Source organism: Hemiscyllium ocellatum, chromosome 38 (assembly GCF_020745735.1).
Source record: "Hemiscyllium ocellatum isolate sHemOce1 chromosome 38, sHemOce1.pat.X.cur, whole genome shotgun sequence".
Classification (NCBI taxonomy): Eukaryota; Metazoa; Chordata; class Chondrichthyes; order Orectolobiformes; family Hemiscylliidae; genus Hemiscyllium; species Hemiscyllium ocellatum.
Window position 1 is genome coordinate 35,650,932 of NC_083438.1, and position 12,523 is coordinate 35,663,454.

General features: G+C 48.1%; 1 protein-coding gene across 1 annotated transcript; it reads right to left on the reverse strand.

Annotated features, from left to right (window-relative positions):
* Nucleotides 1-5,147: 5,147 nt before the first annotated feature.
* LOC132834000 (fish-egg lectin-like) lies at nt 5,148-11,811 on the reverse strand. The gene is made up of 5 exons (XM_060852712.1): nt 11,768-11,811; nt 9,416-9,438; nt 7,926-8,153; nt 6,649-6,988; nt 5,148-5,289 (listed from the first exon to the last, which is right to left on the reverse strand). Exons 1-5 carry the CDS (start codon nt 11,809-11,811, stop codon nt 5,148-5,150), a joined length of 777 nt encoding a protein of 258 aa, XP_060708695.1.
* Nucleotides 11,812-12,523: the final 712 nt, after the last annotated feature.

A 12,523-nucleotide genomic window follows, 5' to 3' on the forward strand; every position in this document is an offset into this window, starting at 1 on the left:
TCAGGCGACTGACTGTGTGGAGTTTTCACATTCTCCCCTTGCCTGCGTGGGTTTCCTCCCACAGTCCAAAGATGTGTGGGTCAGGTGAATTGGCCATGCTAAATTGCCCCTAGTGTAGGTAAGGGGTATGGGTGGGTTGCGCTTTGGCGGGACGGTGTGGACTTGTTGGGCCGAAGGGCCTGTTTCCACACTGGTAAGTAATCTAATCTCCACTTGCAGTAAAAACAAGATTTTCCCAAATTCCGTATTGGATTTATTCATGACCATCCCAAATGATTGGCTCCATTACTTGGCCCCCCCCAAAGCCTTTCATAACTCAAGGAGAACTCTGATTCCACGCACTGCAGAAGTAGGACCATCACATCCACACTGACCCTCCAAAGACCCCTGCCTGCACATCTTGAGGAACAATTTGGAGATGCCAGTGTTGGACTAGAGTGTGCAAATATAAAAATCGCACAACACCAGGTTATGGTCCAACAGGTTTATCTGGACACACAGAGGTAGCCCGCGCAGTCTCAGGGAGAACATGCAAACTCCGCGCAGACAGTCAGCCAAGGCTGGAATCAAAGACAGGTCAAGATACAATGGGCAATTTCGCATGGCCAATCCACCCAGCCTGCTCATCTTTAGAGTTAGGGAGGAAACCTTCATAGCCATGAGGAAGAATGTGCAAACACCGTATGGTCAGGTACCCAAGGGTGGAATCAAACCCAGGTCCCTGGGGCTGTGAGGTAGCAGTGCTAACCACTGAGTCATGGCATCACCCTGCTATCAAGTCATAGAGTCATAGAGATGTACAGCATGGAAACAGACCCTTCAGTCCAACCCATCCATGCCAACCAGATATCCCAACCCAACCTAGTCCCTCCCGCCAGCACCCGGCCCATATCCTTCCAAACGTCTCCTATTCATATACCCATCCAAATGCCTCTTAAATGTTGCAATCGTACCAGCCTCCACCACATCCTCTGGCAGCTCATTCCATACACGTGCCACCCTCTGTGTGAAAAAAGTTGCCCCGTAGGTCTCACCAACTCTAACAGAATGTCCAACTCCGGTACTCAAAGCCTCATCCCAATGAAGCCCAGCATGCTAAGTGCGTTCTTCACTGCCCTGTCTATCTGTGATGCCACTTCCAACGAACGATGTACCTGTCATCCTCAGTCCCTGTGTTCCACAACGCTCCCCAGGACCTTACCATTTACTGTCTAAGTTTGACTTTCAAAAGTGCATCACTTCACATTTCTCTGTAATGCATCCCATTTCCCAATTCTCAGCGTATTTCCTCATCTGCTCATGACCCTTGTGTAATTTTTGATTTCCGTTCTCATGATCAAAGAGACCTCTTAACTTTGCATCATGTGCAAGCTTACTAATCATGCCTTGTTCATTCCCATCTGAATCATTTATGTAAATAACAAAGAATAAAGGTCCAGCACCAGCCCTTGTGGTAAGGTAGTTTGATCAATGTAGTTTCTGCTTTGTTTACAGTCCCTGTTCACACAGGCTGTTAATCTGACTTTTGTTCTTCCAAAATTTGGGCCGTCAGACTTGTTGCCTGTGAAGTGTACTCTTCAGACATTTCATAGAATGCCTACAGCGTGGAGGAAGTCCATTTGGCCCTTTAGGTCCATCCCAACCCTACAAAGGACATCCCACCCAGACTCACCCTTCACCTTACCCACAAAACCCTGCATTTTCCATGCGTAATCTACCTGACCTAAACATCCCGGGCTCTACGAGACAATTTCCCATGGCCAATCCACCAAACCTGAACATCTTTGGACTGAGGGAGGACGGTGGCACGGTGGTTAGCACTGCTGCCTCACAGCGCCAGAGACCCAGGTTCAATTCCCACCTCAGGCGACTGACTGTGTGGATTTTGTACGTTCTCCCCGTGTCTGCGTGGGCTTCCTCCGGGTGCTCTGGTTTTACCCACAGTGCAGGTCAGGTGAATTGGCCATGCTAAATTGCCCGTAGTGTTAGGTAAGGGGTAAATGTAGGGGTATGGGTGGGTTGTGCTTCGGCGGGTCAGTGTGGACTTGTTGGGCCGAAGGGCCTGTTTCCACACTGTAAGTAATCTAATCTAATCTAATTCACACAGACATGGGGACAATGTGGAAACTCCACACAGAGACTCACCCGAGAGTTGAATCAAGCCCAGGTCCCTGGTGATGTAAGGTAATTTATTAATTCAAAATCACATTTACCTGTGTGTTATTACTTTATCAGATAACCAAAGGACTGAGTCAAATTAGAGCTTTATCTCTCCTCTGAGGTTTGTCACAAGAATACGGGAATGAATTGGGGTTTTTTGGCTTTTAGAAATCCCTCTTCCAGTCCCTGGGAACCTACAGCATATCAGAAAAGCAGGTCTCACCATTCTGACACTCCTGGAGATACGTGTTCATCCTTCCCCTGCCTGATCCCGAAGTTTACCCTGACCTTGAACTAACCAAATTCTGCTGTTTGTTTCACTTTTCATAACAGAGGAGAAAGTGAGAATTGTAGATGTTGGAGGGTCAGAGTTAGAGAGTGTGGGCCTGGAGAAAGCACAGCAGGTCAAGTAGCGTCCAAGGAGGGGAGTCGATGTGTCAGACACGAGCCCTTCGTCAGGGTTGACCCTCCAAAGGGCATCCCAACAAAATGGCACTTGCCCTTTCCCTGCATTTTCCACCCAGACTGCACTTCTTTGGATACAATGGACAAGTTTGATTGGCCAAGCCCCCCAGCCTACACGTCTTTAGAATTAGGGAGGAAATCTTTGTAGCCGTGGGGAATAATATGCAAACACCACATGGTCAGTCACCCAAGCGTGGAATCAAACCCAGGTCCCTGGCGCTGTGCAGGAGCAGTGCTAACCACTGAGTCATACCATCACCCTGCTATCAAGTCATTCCTTAGACTTATCATGAGTGTGAGTGAGAGAGAGAGAGAGGAATCTGAGAGTGAGAGAGTGAGAGAGTGAGAGAGAGAGACAGACAGACAGAGACACACAGACAGAGACACACAGACAGAGACACACAGACAGAGAGAGAGGAGACTGAGAGAGAGGAGACTGAGAGAGAGGAGACTGAGAGAGAGAGAGGAGACTGAGCCAGTTCCTGGTGGTTTGTAATCTTTTTGCCCCGAAAAACAATCTTTCCTGTAAGGTGTCATTTTAACATTCTGTGTGTCCTTCCTGTATCTTTAGGTTTGCACATCATGACTTTGATTGAATGTGCCTAATGAGCGTTGTATTGAAGTTGAGGAGGTGTGTTCTTTGAACCTGTGCTGTTCCCCAGAGTGATTACAGAGATCTTTTCATGATGTTGACCCAGTTACATTGCAAAGAAGCAGTGATACAGATCCAATTCTGAACAGGGCGTGATTCGGGGAGGGGGATTTGCTGCCCTGTTCCTTCAGGTGTTCCGTGTTGATTGTTTGGAAGGTGCTGCCAAATAAACATTTGTGACTGTGACTGTGGCTACACAACATACTTAAAGAGTCATAAAGTCATAGAGATGTACTGCACAGAAACAGACCCCTCGGTCCAACCTGTCCATGCCGACCAGATATCCCAACCCAATCTAGTCCCACCTGCCAGCACCCGGCCCATATCCCTCCAAACCCTTCCTATTCATATACCCATCCAGATGCCTTTTAAATGTTGGCATTGTACCAGCCTCCGCCACATCCTCTGGCAGTTCATTCCATAAACATACCACCCTCTGTGCCCCTTAGGTCTCTTTTATATCTTTCCCCTCTCACCCTAAACCTATGCCCCTCTAGTTCTGGACTATCCAACCCCAGGGAAAAGACTTTACCTATTTACCCGATCCATGCCCCTCATAATTTTGTAAACCTCTATAAGGTCATCCCTCAGCCTCCGACGCTGCAGGGAAAACAGCCCCAGCCTGTTCAGCCTCTCCCTGTAGCTCAGACCCTCCAACCCTGGCAACATCCTTGTCAATCCTTTCTAAACCCTTTCAGGTTTCACAACCTCTTTCCGATCTATTCCAATTATGTTGAGGCTGAACACACATCAAAATGTGCACACACTCTGGCTCAATGGAATGCCTGAGAATCGCATTTAAAACCCACTCAGGAGTAGCGAGAGAAAATCCAGTCCTAACAACCGTTTACAGGAAGAGACCATTAAGCGTGGTCACATTTAAGGGAGTGCGTTCTGATCCCTGTTGGAGAGGAATAATAAGATATGGGTTGCTCCCCGAAAAACAACAATGGAAAGGCACTGTTTCATGCTTTCATCTGCAAAACAATCTTTATTTGAACTATCAAACCACAATCAACATGCAGGTCAGCAAAACGTATTCAGCAGAGACACATATGTCAACATTAGGAGGTCAATGCGTTGATGGGTTGAATGCACCTCAGTTTCCCCAAATTCCCATTGCAGCCTCTTTGAAGTTTCCAATTCTGACAGAACTCTCCTGTCAATCTTTAACCAAGAGATCAGACTTTATGCCAAACCCCCCCAGGCCTTGACCTATTTTGTTGTTATGTGCTATTTTTGAACAGTATCAGAACCAACATGCCCTCCTCAGCAATCAGTTCACAGCTAGCAAGTCGATTGAGCATTGCCTGTTCCAGAGCTTTCATTGTGGATTTCACAGGTTCTTGCCAAAAGGGAAGAAAAAGGAAATGCAGGGGGTTTGCAAACGACAACTCTCACCAGAACAAGAGCAGGAGGAGGGCTATTCAACTGCAGAAGCTGATAAGCAGGGGCAATAGGGTTCTGGGGCTGAATGACCTCCTGCTGTTCTGATATAGCAGTGCTCACTGGGGCTGAATGGCCTCCTGCTGCTCTGATATAGCAGTGTTCACTGGAGCTGAATAGCCACCTCCTGTTCTGATATAGCAGTGTTCACTGGGGCTGAATAGCCACCTCCTGTTCTGATATAGCAGTGTGCACTGGGGCTGAATGGCCTCCTCCTGTTCACCCTTTGAGTCTTGAGTCTGATTTGCTCATCTATGAAATTCTACCTGGACCGGTTTACGTACACTTGTGCCAGAGGCATTTCCTTGGAATGTTGGACGAGCAGAATAATCTTAGCAAGAGTTCAGAAAAAAATAAGCGACACCATTTCCCTTAATTACTGATCTGATTTTTAAACATTGATCAAACTTTCAGCTTCTTGAAGCTATTGGCAATGAATGATATTGTTGAGGGTAGTCACCAGCCACAGTTCTTCCAGATCCACTGTCACGTGCTTGAAGGATATCCCTCCAATGTTGATTTGAGTCCAGCTTGTCCCAGCAGGGTTCTGGGACGTGATCCCATCTCTGAAAAATAGCAGTGACCCAAGTTGAACAGTGACATTATGAAGCTTGTGACGTTATAAAGCTGCTCCTCAGATGCTGCCTGACCTGCTGCGCTTTTTCAGCACCACATTCCAGACTTAGAAAGCTCAAGGCATTCCTTCGAGTCCTTACCCTGGTGAAGTTTTTAAATTAGATTCCTTACAGTGTGGAAACAGGCCCTTCAGCCCAACAAGTCCACACTGATCCACCCCCCCTTCATCTGACACTACGGGAAATTTAGCATGGAACTGTGGGAGGAAACCGGAGCAAACCCACGCAGACACGGGGAAGAACGTGCAAACTCCACACTGATAATGACTGGAGGTGGGAATGGAACCCGGGTCTCTGGCGCTGTGAGGCAGCAGTGCTAACCACTGTGCCACCGTGCCGCCCACATATGAATCGCTCTTGCCTCATTCCCAAGTGAGTACCAACTCTCATTCATGCATCAACTCCCCCATCTCTGCTTTCATTAACTTCTGTCACTTTCCAGTCAAAAGACAACTCAGACTTAGAATTCTCAAATTCCTTAAAGTGTTGCACCCCTCCCTATCTCTGCAGCCTCCTCCAGCCCCGACACCCCTCCCTATCTCTGTAATCCCCTCCAGCCCCTACACCCCATCCCTATCGCTATAACCCCCTCCAGACCCTTCACCACCTTGCTATCTCTGTAACCCCCCTACATCCCCTCCCTATCTCTGTAACCTCCTACAGCCTCTTCACCCCCTCCCTATCTCTGTAACCTCCTACAGCCTCTACACCCCCTCCCTATCTCTGTAATCCCCTCCAGACCCTACACCCCATCCCTATCTCTGTAACCCCCCTACACCTCCTCCCTATCTCTGCAACCCTCTTCAGCCCCTACACCCCCTCCTCATCTCTGCAACCCTCTCCAGCCCCTACACCTCCTCCCTATCTCTGTAACCTCCTACAGCCCCAACACCACCTCCCTATCTCTGTAACCCCCTTAGCCTCTACACCCCCTCCCTATCTCTGTAACCCCCCTCCAACCCCTACACCCCCTCATCTCTGTAACCCTCTTCAGCCCCTACACCCCCTCCCCATCTCTGTAACCCTCTCCAGCCCCTACACCCCCTTCCTATCTCTGTAACCTCCTACAGCCCCTACACCCACTCACTATCTCCCGCCCCTAGTCCCCTCCCTATCTCTACAATTCTTCCAACCCCTAGAGTGCTGCCTTTTTAGCCTCCAGCAGTCCCTACTAATCTCCTCAACTTTGTAACTTCACCTAGCCCCAATAAATCTACTTATGTATGGAAATTCCTCAGGATCTGACACTGCCTCCTATAATGCCTGATGGCGTGAGAATTAGAAGTGTACCTGCGGTAGACATTGCCGTTACTGTTGACACCATAGACACTCCCGTCTGTCCCAGTCTCGATCATTGAGAGTCCGCCATCCACCTTGACCCAGTTGCTTCCAGCACATTGACTCGATTCCACGTTTGGCCGGACGTAGATAACATCGTTTGCATTAACGCCCCAACAACTATACGGCCCACAGGAGTAGTATTTCAGCTGGCCATCAATACGGTTGTAATTTGGGCTGGAAATACTGATTGCAGATCTTACTTCATCTTGATGGACACAGAAGATCTCATCGTTCATGTTAACTCCACTCACAATACCATTTCCACCAGCATCGATCTGTTTGAGCAGGCCTGTTTAGAAATAAAATAGGCGAAAGTGGGGACTGCAGATGCTGGAGATTGGATTCAAGATGAGAGTGGTGCTGGAAAAACACAGCAAGTCAGACAGCATCTGAGGAGCAGGAAAATCGACGTTTCAGGCAAAAACTGAAGGCCTTTTGCCCGAAATGTCGATTCTCTCCTCGGATGCTGCCTGACCTGCTGTGCTTTTCCAGCGCCACTCTCATCTTCACCATTAGTAATAAAGCAGATGAACTATTTTCACCTCCAAACCCTAATGGGTGCAGTCCTCCTTGTTGATTTGAAGATTGGTTTCAGAGATTAGATTCCTTCCAGTATGGAAGCAGGCCCTTCGGCCCAACAAGTCAACACCGACCCTCCGAAGAGTAACCCACCCACAACCATTCTTTATCCAAAATTTACCGCTGACTAAGGCACCAAACACTCAGGGCAACTTAGCACAACCAATTCACCCTAACCTGCACATCTTTGGACTGTGGGAGGAAACCCACGCAGACATGGGGAGAATATGCAAACTCCACACAGTCACCCGAGGCTGGAATCGAACCTGGATCCCTGGTGCTGTGAGGCAGCAGTCCTAACCACTGAGCCACCTCCCTCACAGTTGAGGGAGTGGGTAGAGAGTCTGTCTCTCATGTAACACAACAGTGGACTATTTCAATGCCTTCTATGTACATTTACTCCTTCAGTCAAAGGATGTATCATCGTCTGCTTTAAAAATGCTGAAATAATGAACTCCCACAGCTCTCAGAGATAGACAACTGCAAAGAATCAGGCCCAATGAGGGAAATCATTTGTCCTCATCCTGGACTTAAGAAGCACCTCTGTTGTTTTGGAATTTTGCTCAGCAGGCCCTAAGCTGAGGGCTGCTCCCAGTGAAACAGGAAGGCCGGATCTTAATGAGTTCCGGAATGTTCCGCTCTCTTACCACTCATAACCGACCAGAATCCTCCCCGTTTTCTGTAGACACTGTGAGCACCGTCGACACCCCAGACTCCAGCCGGACCCACTGTCACGTGTGCCAGGTTCCCGGGAACCCACACCCAGGTGCCATCATGCCTGGTGTAAACCGATCCATTGGCGCTCACGCCATAGACTTGCCCATTCCCGGCATCGATTTGTTTCAGGTTTCCATCGATCCGGTTGCAGGTCAAGTCTGGAAGAGGAAAACATCAGAATCGCTCCAGTGTGGAAACAGGCCCTTCAGCCCAACACTGACCCTCCGAAGAGTAAACCCACTCAGGCCCATTCCCCTGCCCTACTATCCCATATTTATCCTTGACTAATGCACCTCACCACACATCCTTGGACACTATGGGAGCATTTAGCATGGAGACAGTGAGATGCTGGAGATCAGAGTCGAGAGCGTGATGCTGGAAAAGCACAGGCAGGTCAGGCAGTATCCGAGGAGCAGGAGAATCATTGTTTTGGGCACAAGCCCTTTATCAGGAATAAGGGTTTCCCAGAGCCGCAACTCAACAATTTCCCATGGCCAATCTACCTGCACCTGCACATTCCTGGACACTATGGGACAATTTCCCATGGCCAATCCACCCTAACCTGCATATTCCTGGGCACTATGAGACAATTTAGCATGGCCAATCCATCCTAACCTGCACATTCCTGGGCACTATGGAACATTTCCCCAGTAAAGAAGCAGGCCATTCAGTCTATCAGCATCATTTGTATTTTCATGCCCCACACAGAAGTCCTCACCATCTCCCATTCATCTCGCCCTATCACCATATCCGTCCAGATATAGACCATCAAACACAGACCACAGAACATTCCAGCCTAGTACAGTACAGGCCCTTTGGTCCTCAATGTTGCACCGACCTGTGGAACCAATCTGAAGCCCATCTATGCTCCACTCCTCCTCTCTCTAGGAGTGAGACACTTTCCCTGGAATTCCGAATTAGATTTATTGGTAACTGTTCTATAGTGGCTGCCTTTCAGTTACTCTCCTGCCCTGAAACAGTCACGCTCAGAAACCTGGAAGTCTGGATGCCCTAGTCTGTCATTAGCATCCAATTCCCTGAAGCTCTGCTGGATCTTACACAGGTTCCAGATTTCACCAGCCCGTACCCCCAACACCCACCGCCACCCCGGACCAGCCTGTATTGGAAGACTCGGCAAGTTGGTTAACTATTGGCGTTACGAACACACTGACCTTAAACATCAAGATCTGGCTAGATCGGGTCAGGTGAATTGGCCATGCTAAATTGCCTGTAGTGTTAGGTAAGGGGTAAATGTAGGGGTATGGGTGGGTTGCGCTTCGGCGGGTCGGTGTGGGCTTGTTGGGCCGAAGGGCCTGTTTCCACACTGTAAGTCTAGTCTAGTCATAATGCAAATGAAAAAAATGATAAGCTGGCTGTTTAGCTTAGAAGCTGAAACACATGGTTTCCCCTCTGAACTTACCGCTGAGGGTCACTTGCAAACAACTGCAGACCAATAAAAATGTCGACAGAGCTCAAGTTGCACCATATTGATGGGGTGCTAGTACAAGTCACTGGCTCTCGCCCTCGAAGTTTAGATTCGATTCCCTACAGTACGGAAACAGGCCCTTTGGCTCAACAAGTCCACACCGACCCTCCAAAGAGTAACCCACCCAGACCCATTCCCCTGTATTTATCCCTGACTAAAGCACCTCACACTCTGGACAATTTAGTGCGGCCAGTTTATCTGACCTGCACATCTTGCATCCAATGATTTGATTAGATTACTTACAGTGTGGAAACAGGCCCTTCGGCCCAACAAGTTCACACCGACCCACCGAAGCGCAACCCACCCAGACCCCTACATTTACCCCTTACCTAACACTACAGGCAATTTAGCATGGCCAATTCACCTGACCCGCACATCTTTGGACTGTGGGAGGAAACCGGAGCACCCGGAGGAAACCCACGCAGACACGGGGAGAACGTGCAAACTCCACACAGTCAGTCGCCTGAGTCGGGAAATGAACCCGGGTCTCAGGCGCTGTGAGGCAGCAGTGCTAACCACTGGGCCACTGTGGATTGTGGGAGGAAACAGGAGCACCCAGAAGAAACCCACACAGACACAGGGAGCATGGGAATTGAGCCAGGGTCACTGGTGTTGGAGGCAACACTGAGCCACAGTGCCACCCCAAACTACTTATCATTTCCCAGTATTTGGTCCTGTCCTCAGCACACTACAGTTAGAGTGGTCATTTATGACCCACAGGCATGGGGTAACCCTTGTTTCCATCTTGCAGCTCCTTCCCCTTTAGTTTTCCTGCACTTTCAAGATTTTGTTTTAATACTAACTAGTTGTGCTGCTGTTTCAGTTTAGCCTTATCCCAGTAGAAAACAAAATACTGGGGACACTGGAAACAGAGTCATAGACTCATACAGCACGCAAACAGAGCCTTTGGTCTAGTCAGTTCACACCAACCATGTTCCCACACCAGACTAATCTAAACTAATCCCAACTGCCTGCACTTGGCTGAAATCACTCCACTCCATTTTTATTCATCAATCTGTCCAAAGGTCTTTCAAATGTTGTAACTGTACCCACATCCACCACTTCCACAGGCAGTACATTCCACAGATGAACCACTCTGTGTGAAGGAGTTTACATCCCTCACCCCACCCATGTCCTTTTTAAAACTCTCTCCTCTCACCTTAAAAATATGCCCCCGAGATTTCAACTCCCTCGCCACTAGGGAAAAGACCCTTGTCTATTCACTCTATCAATACATCTTGTGATTTTATACGATCACTGCTCAAACTCCTACACTCCAATGATCTAAGTCCTAATCTTTCCAGTGTAGTTTTTATATCTCAAACTCTCATTCTTGGCATCATCCTAGTAAGTCTTTTCAGAACCCTCTCCAGATCAATAACATACGTATTGGAGTTATAACCTAAACGATAAAATTTACCGTTTCAATGATCAAGTAAAATGGATTAAAGCCTGAAATGCCTGAGTCACTCAACCTCCTGGCTCTGTATTGATCCTACCCTCAATGGAAACACGTTTAGGATCACTTCAAGATTACTTACCGCTCAGGGTCACTTGCAAACAACTGCAGACCAATAAAAGTGTCGACAGGGACCACACCATTTTTTGGGAGGCTTCTCAGTTCGGCTCACGACGACGAGAGAGTTTGATGACGAGAGAGTTTGACGACGAGAGATGCAGCCTCCACGCCTCTCTCTGACAATGTGAAGACTGAAGGAAGACCAGCTCTCAATTTATACACTGTACATGATCACGTGCCAACCTCATCTCCCTTTATTTGGGGTCATGATTGACAGGACACTGACATCTGTAGGTGGCTGGGCTGGGGGATGGGGCATGCACTGGGAATTTATTTTGCAGATTGTAACCCATGATTTGCACATAATGCTGCGATGTTAAGGGGTGGGTCCTTTATTTGACAATCTTTGTGTTCCTGGTCTCTCCAGGATGTTCGGAATTTCAGCTTTGGCTGAGTAGTTTTCATTTGTTCATGCCCACTGTTGATTGTAAATGACCACAAGTTACCTTTAATTTGGCTACTTATTAATAAATGTTGCAGACAATCATAGAACACAGAACAGTACAGGTCTTTCGGCCCTCGATGTTGTGCTGACCTTTTATCCTACTCTAAGGTCAGACTAACCTACATACCCTTTATTTTACTATCATCCATATGCCTATCCAAGAGTCGCTTAAATATCCCTCTACTCTACTGTTACCGCTGACAGTTCATTCCGCGCGCCCACTCTTTGTGTGTAGAACCTGCCTCTGACATCTCCCCAATACCTTCCTCCAATCTCCTTAAAGTTCTGACCCCTCGTAATAGCCATTTTCGCCTGGGAAAATGTCTCTAGCTATCCACTCTATCTATGTCTCTTGTACACCTCTAACAAGTCACCCCTTATCCTTCTTCACTCCAATGGGAAAAGCCCTCGCCCCCTCAACCTTTCCTCATAAGACATGCCCCTCCAGTCCAGGCAGCATCCTGGGAAATCTCCTCTGCACCCTCTCTAAAGCTTCCCCATCTTTCCTATAATGAAGTGACCAGAACTGAGCACAATATTCCAAGTGTGGTCTAACTAGGGCTCTATCGAGCTGCAGCATAACCTCGCGGCTCTTAAACTCAATCCCCCCGCTAACGAAAGCTAACACACCATACGCCTTTTTAACAACCCTATCGACCTGGGTGGCAACTTTGAGGGATCTATGGACATGGATCCAAGATCCCTCTGTTCCTCCACACTGCCAAGAATCCTGCCTTTAACTCTGTATTCTGCACTTAACTTCCACCTTCCAAAATGAGTGCCTTCACATTTTTCCAGGCTGAACTCCATCTGCCACTTCTCAGTCCAGCTCTGCATCCTGTCAACGTCCCACTGCAACCTAAAACAGCCCTTCATACTATCCACCACTCCACCAACCTATTTATCATTGGCAGACTTACTGAACCTCCCTTCCACTTCCTCATCAAAGTCATTTATAAAAATCACAAAGAGCAGAGGTCCCAGAACCGATCCCTGCGGAACATATCACTTCCTACCG

Excerpts from the sequence above, each read along its gene's own strand:
- LOC132834000 (XM_060852712.1), bottom strand. The coding sequence starts at position 11,811 with ATGGCTATTACGAGGGGTCAGAACTTTAAGGAGATTGGAGGAAG. Across the intron at positions 6,989-7,925 it reads ATTCTGGTCGGTTATGAGTG|GCCTGCTCAAACAGATCGAT; the intron begins GTAAGAGAGCGG and ends ATTTCTAAACAG. Across the intron at positions 5,290-6,648 it reads AACGGCAATGTCTACCGCAG|AGATGGGATCACGTCCCAGA; the intron begins GTACACTTCTAA and ends GCTATTTTTCAG.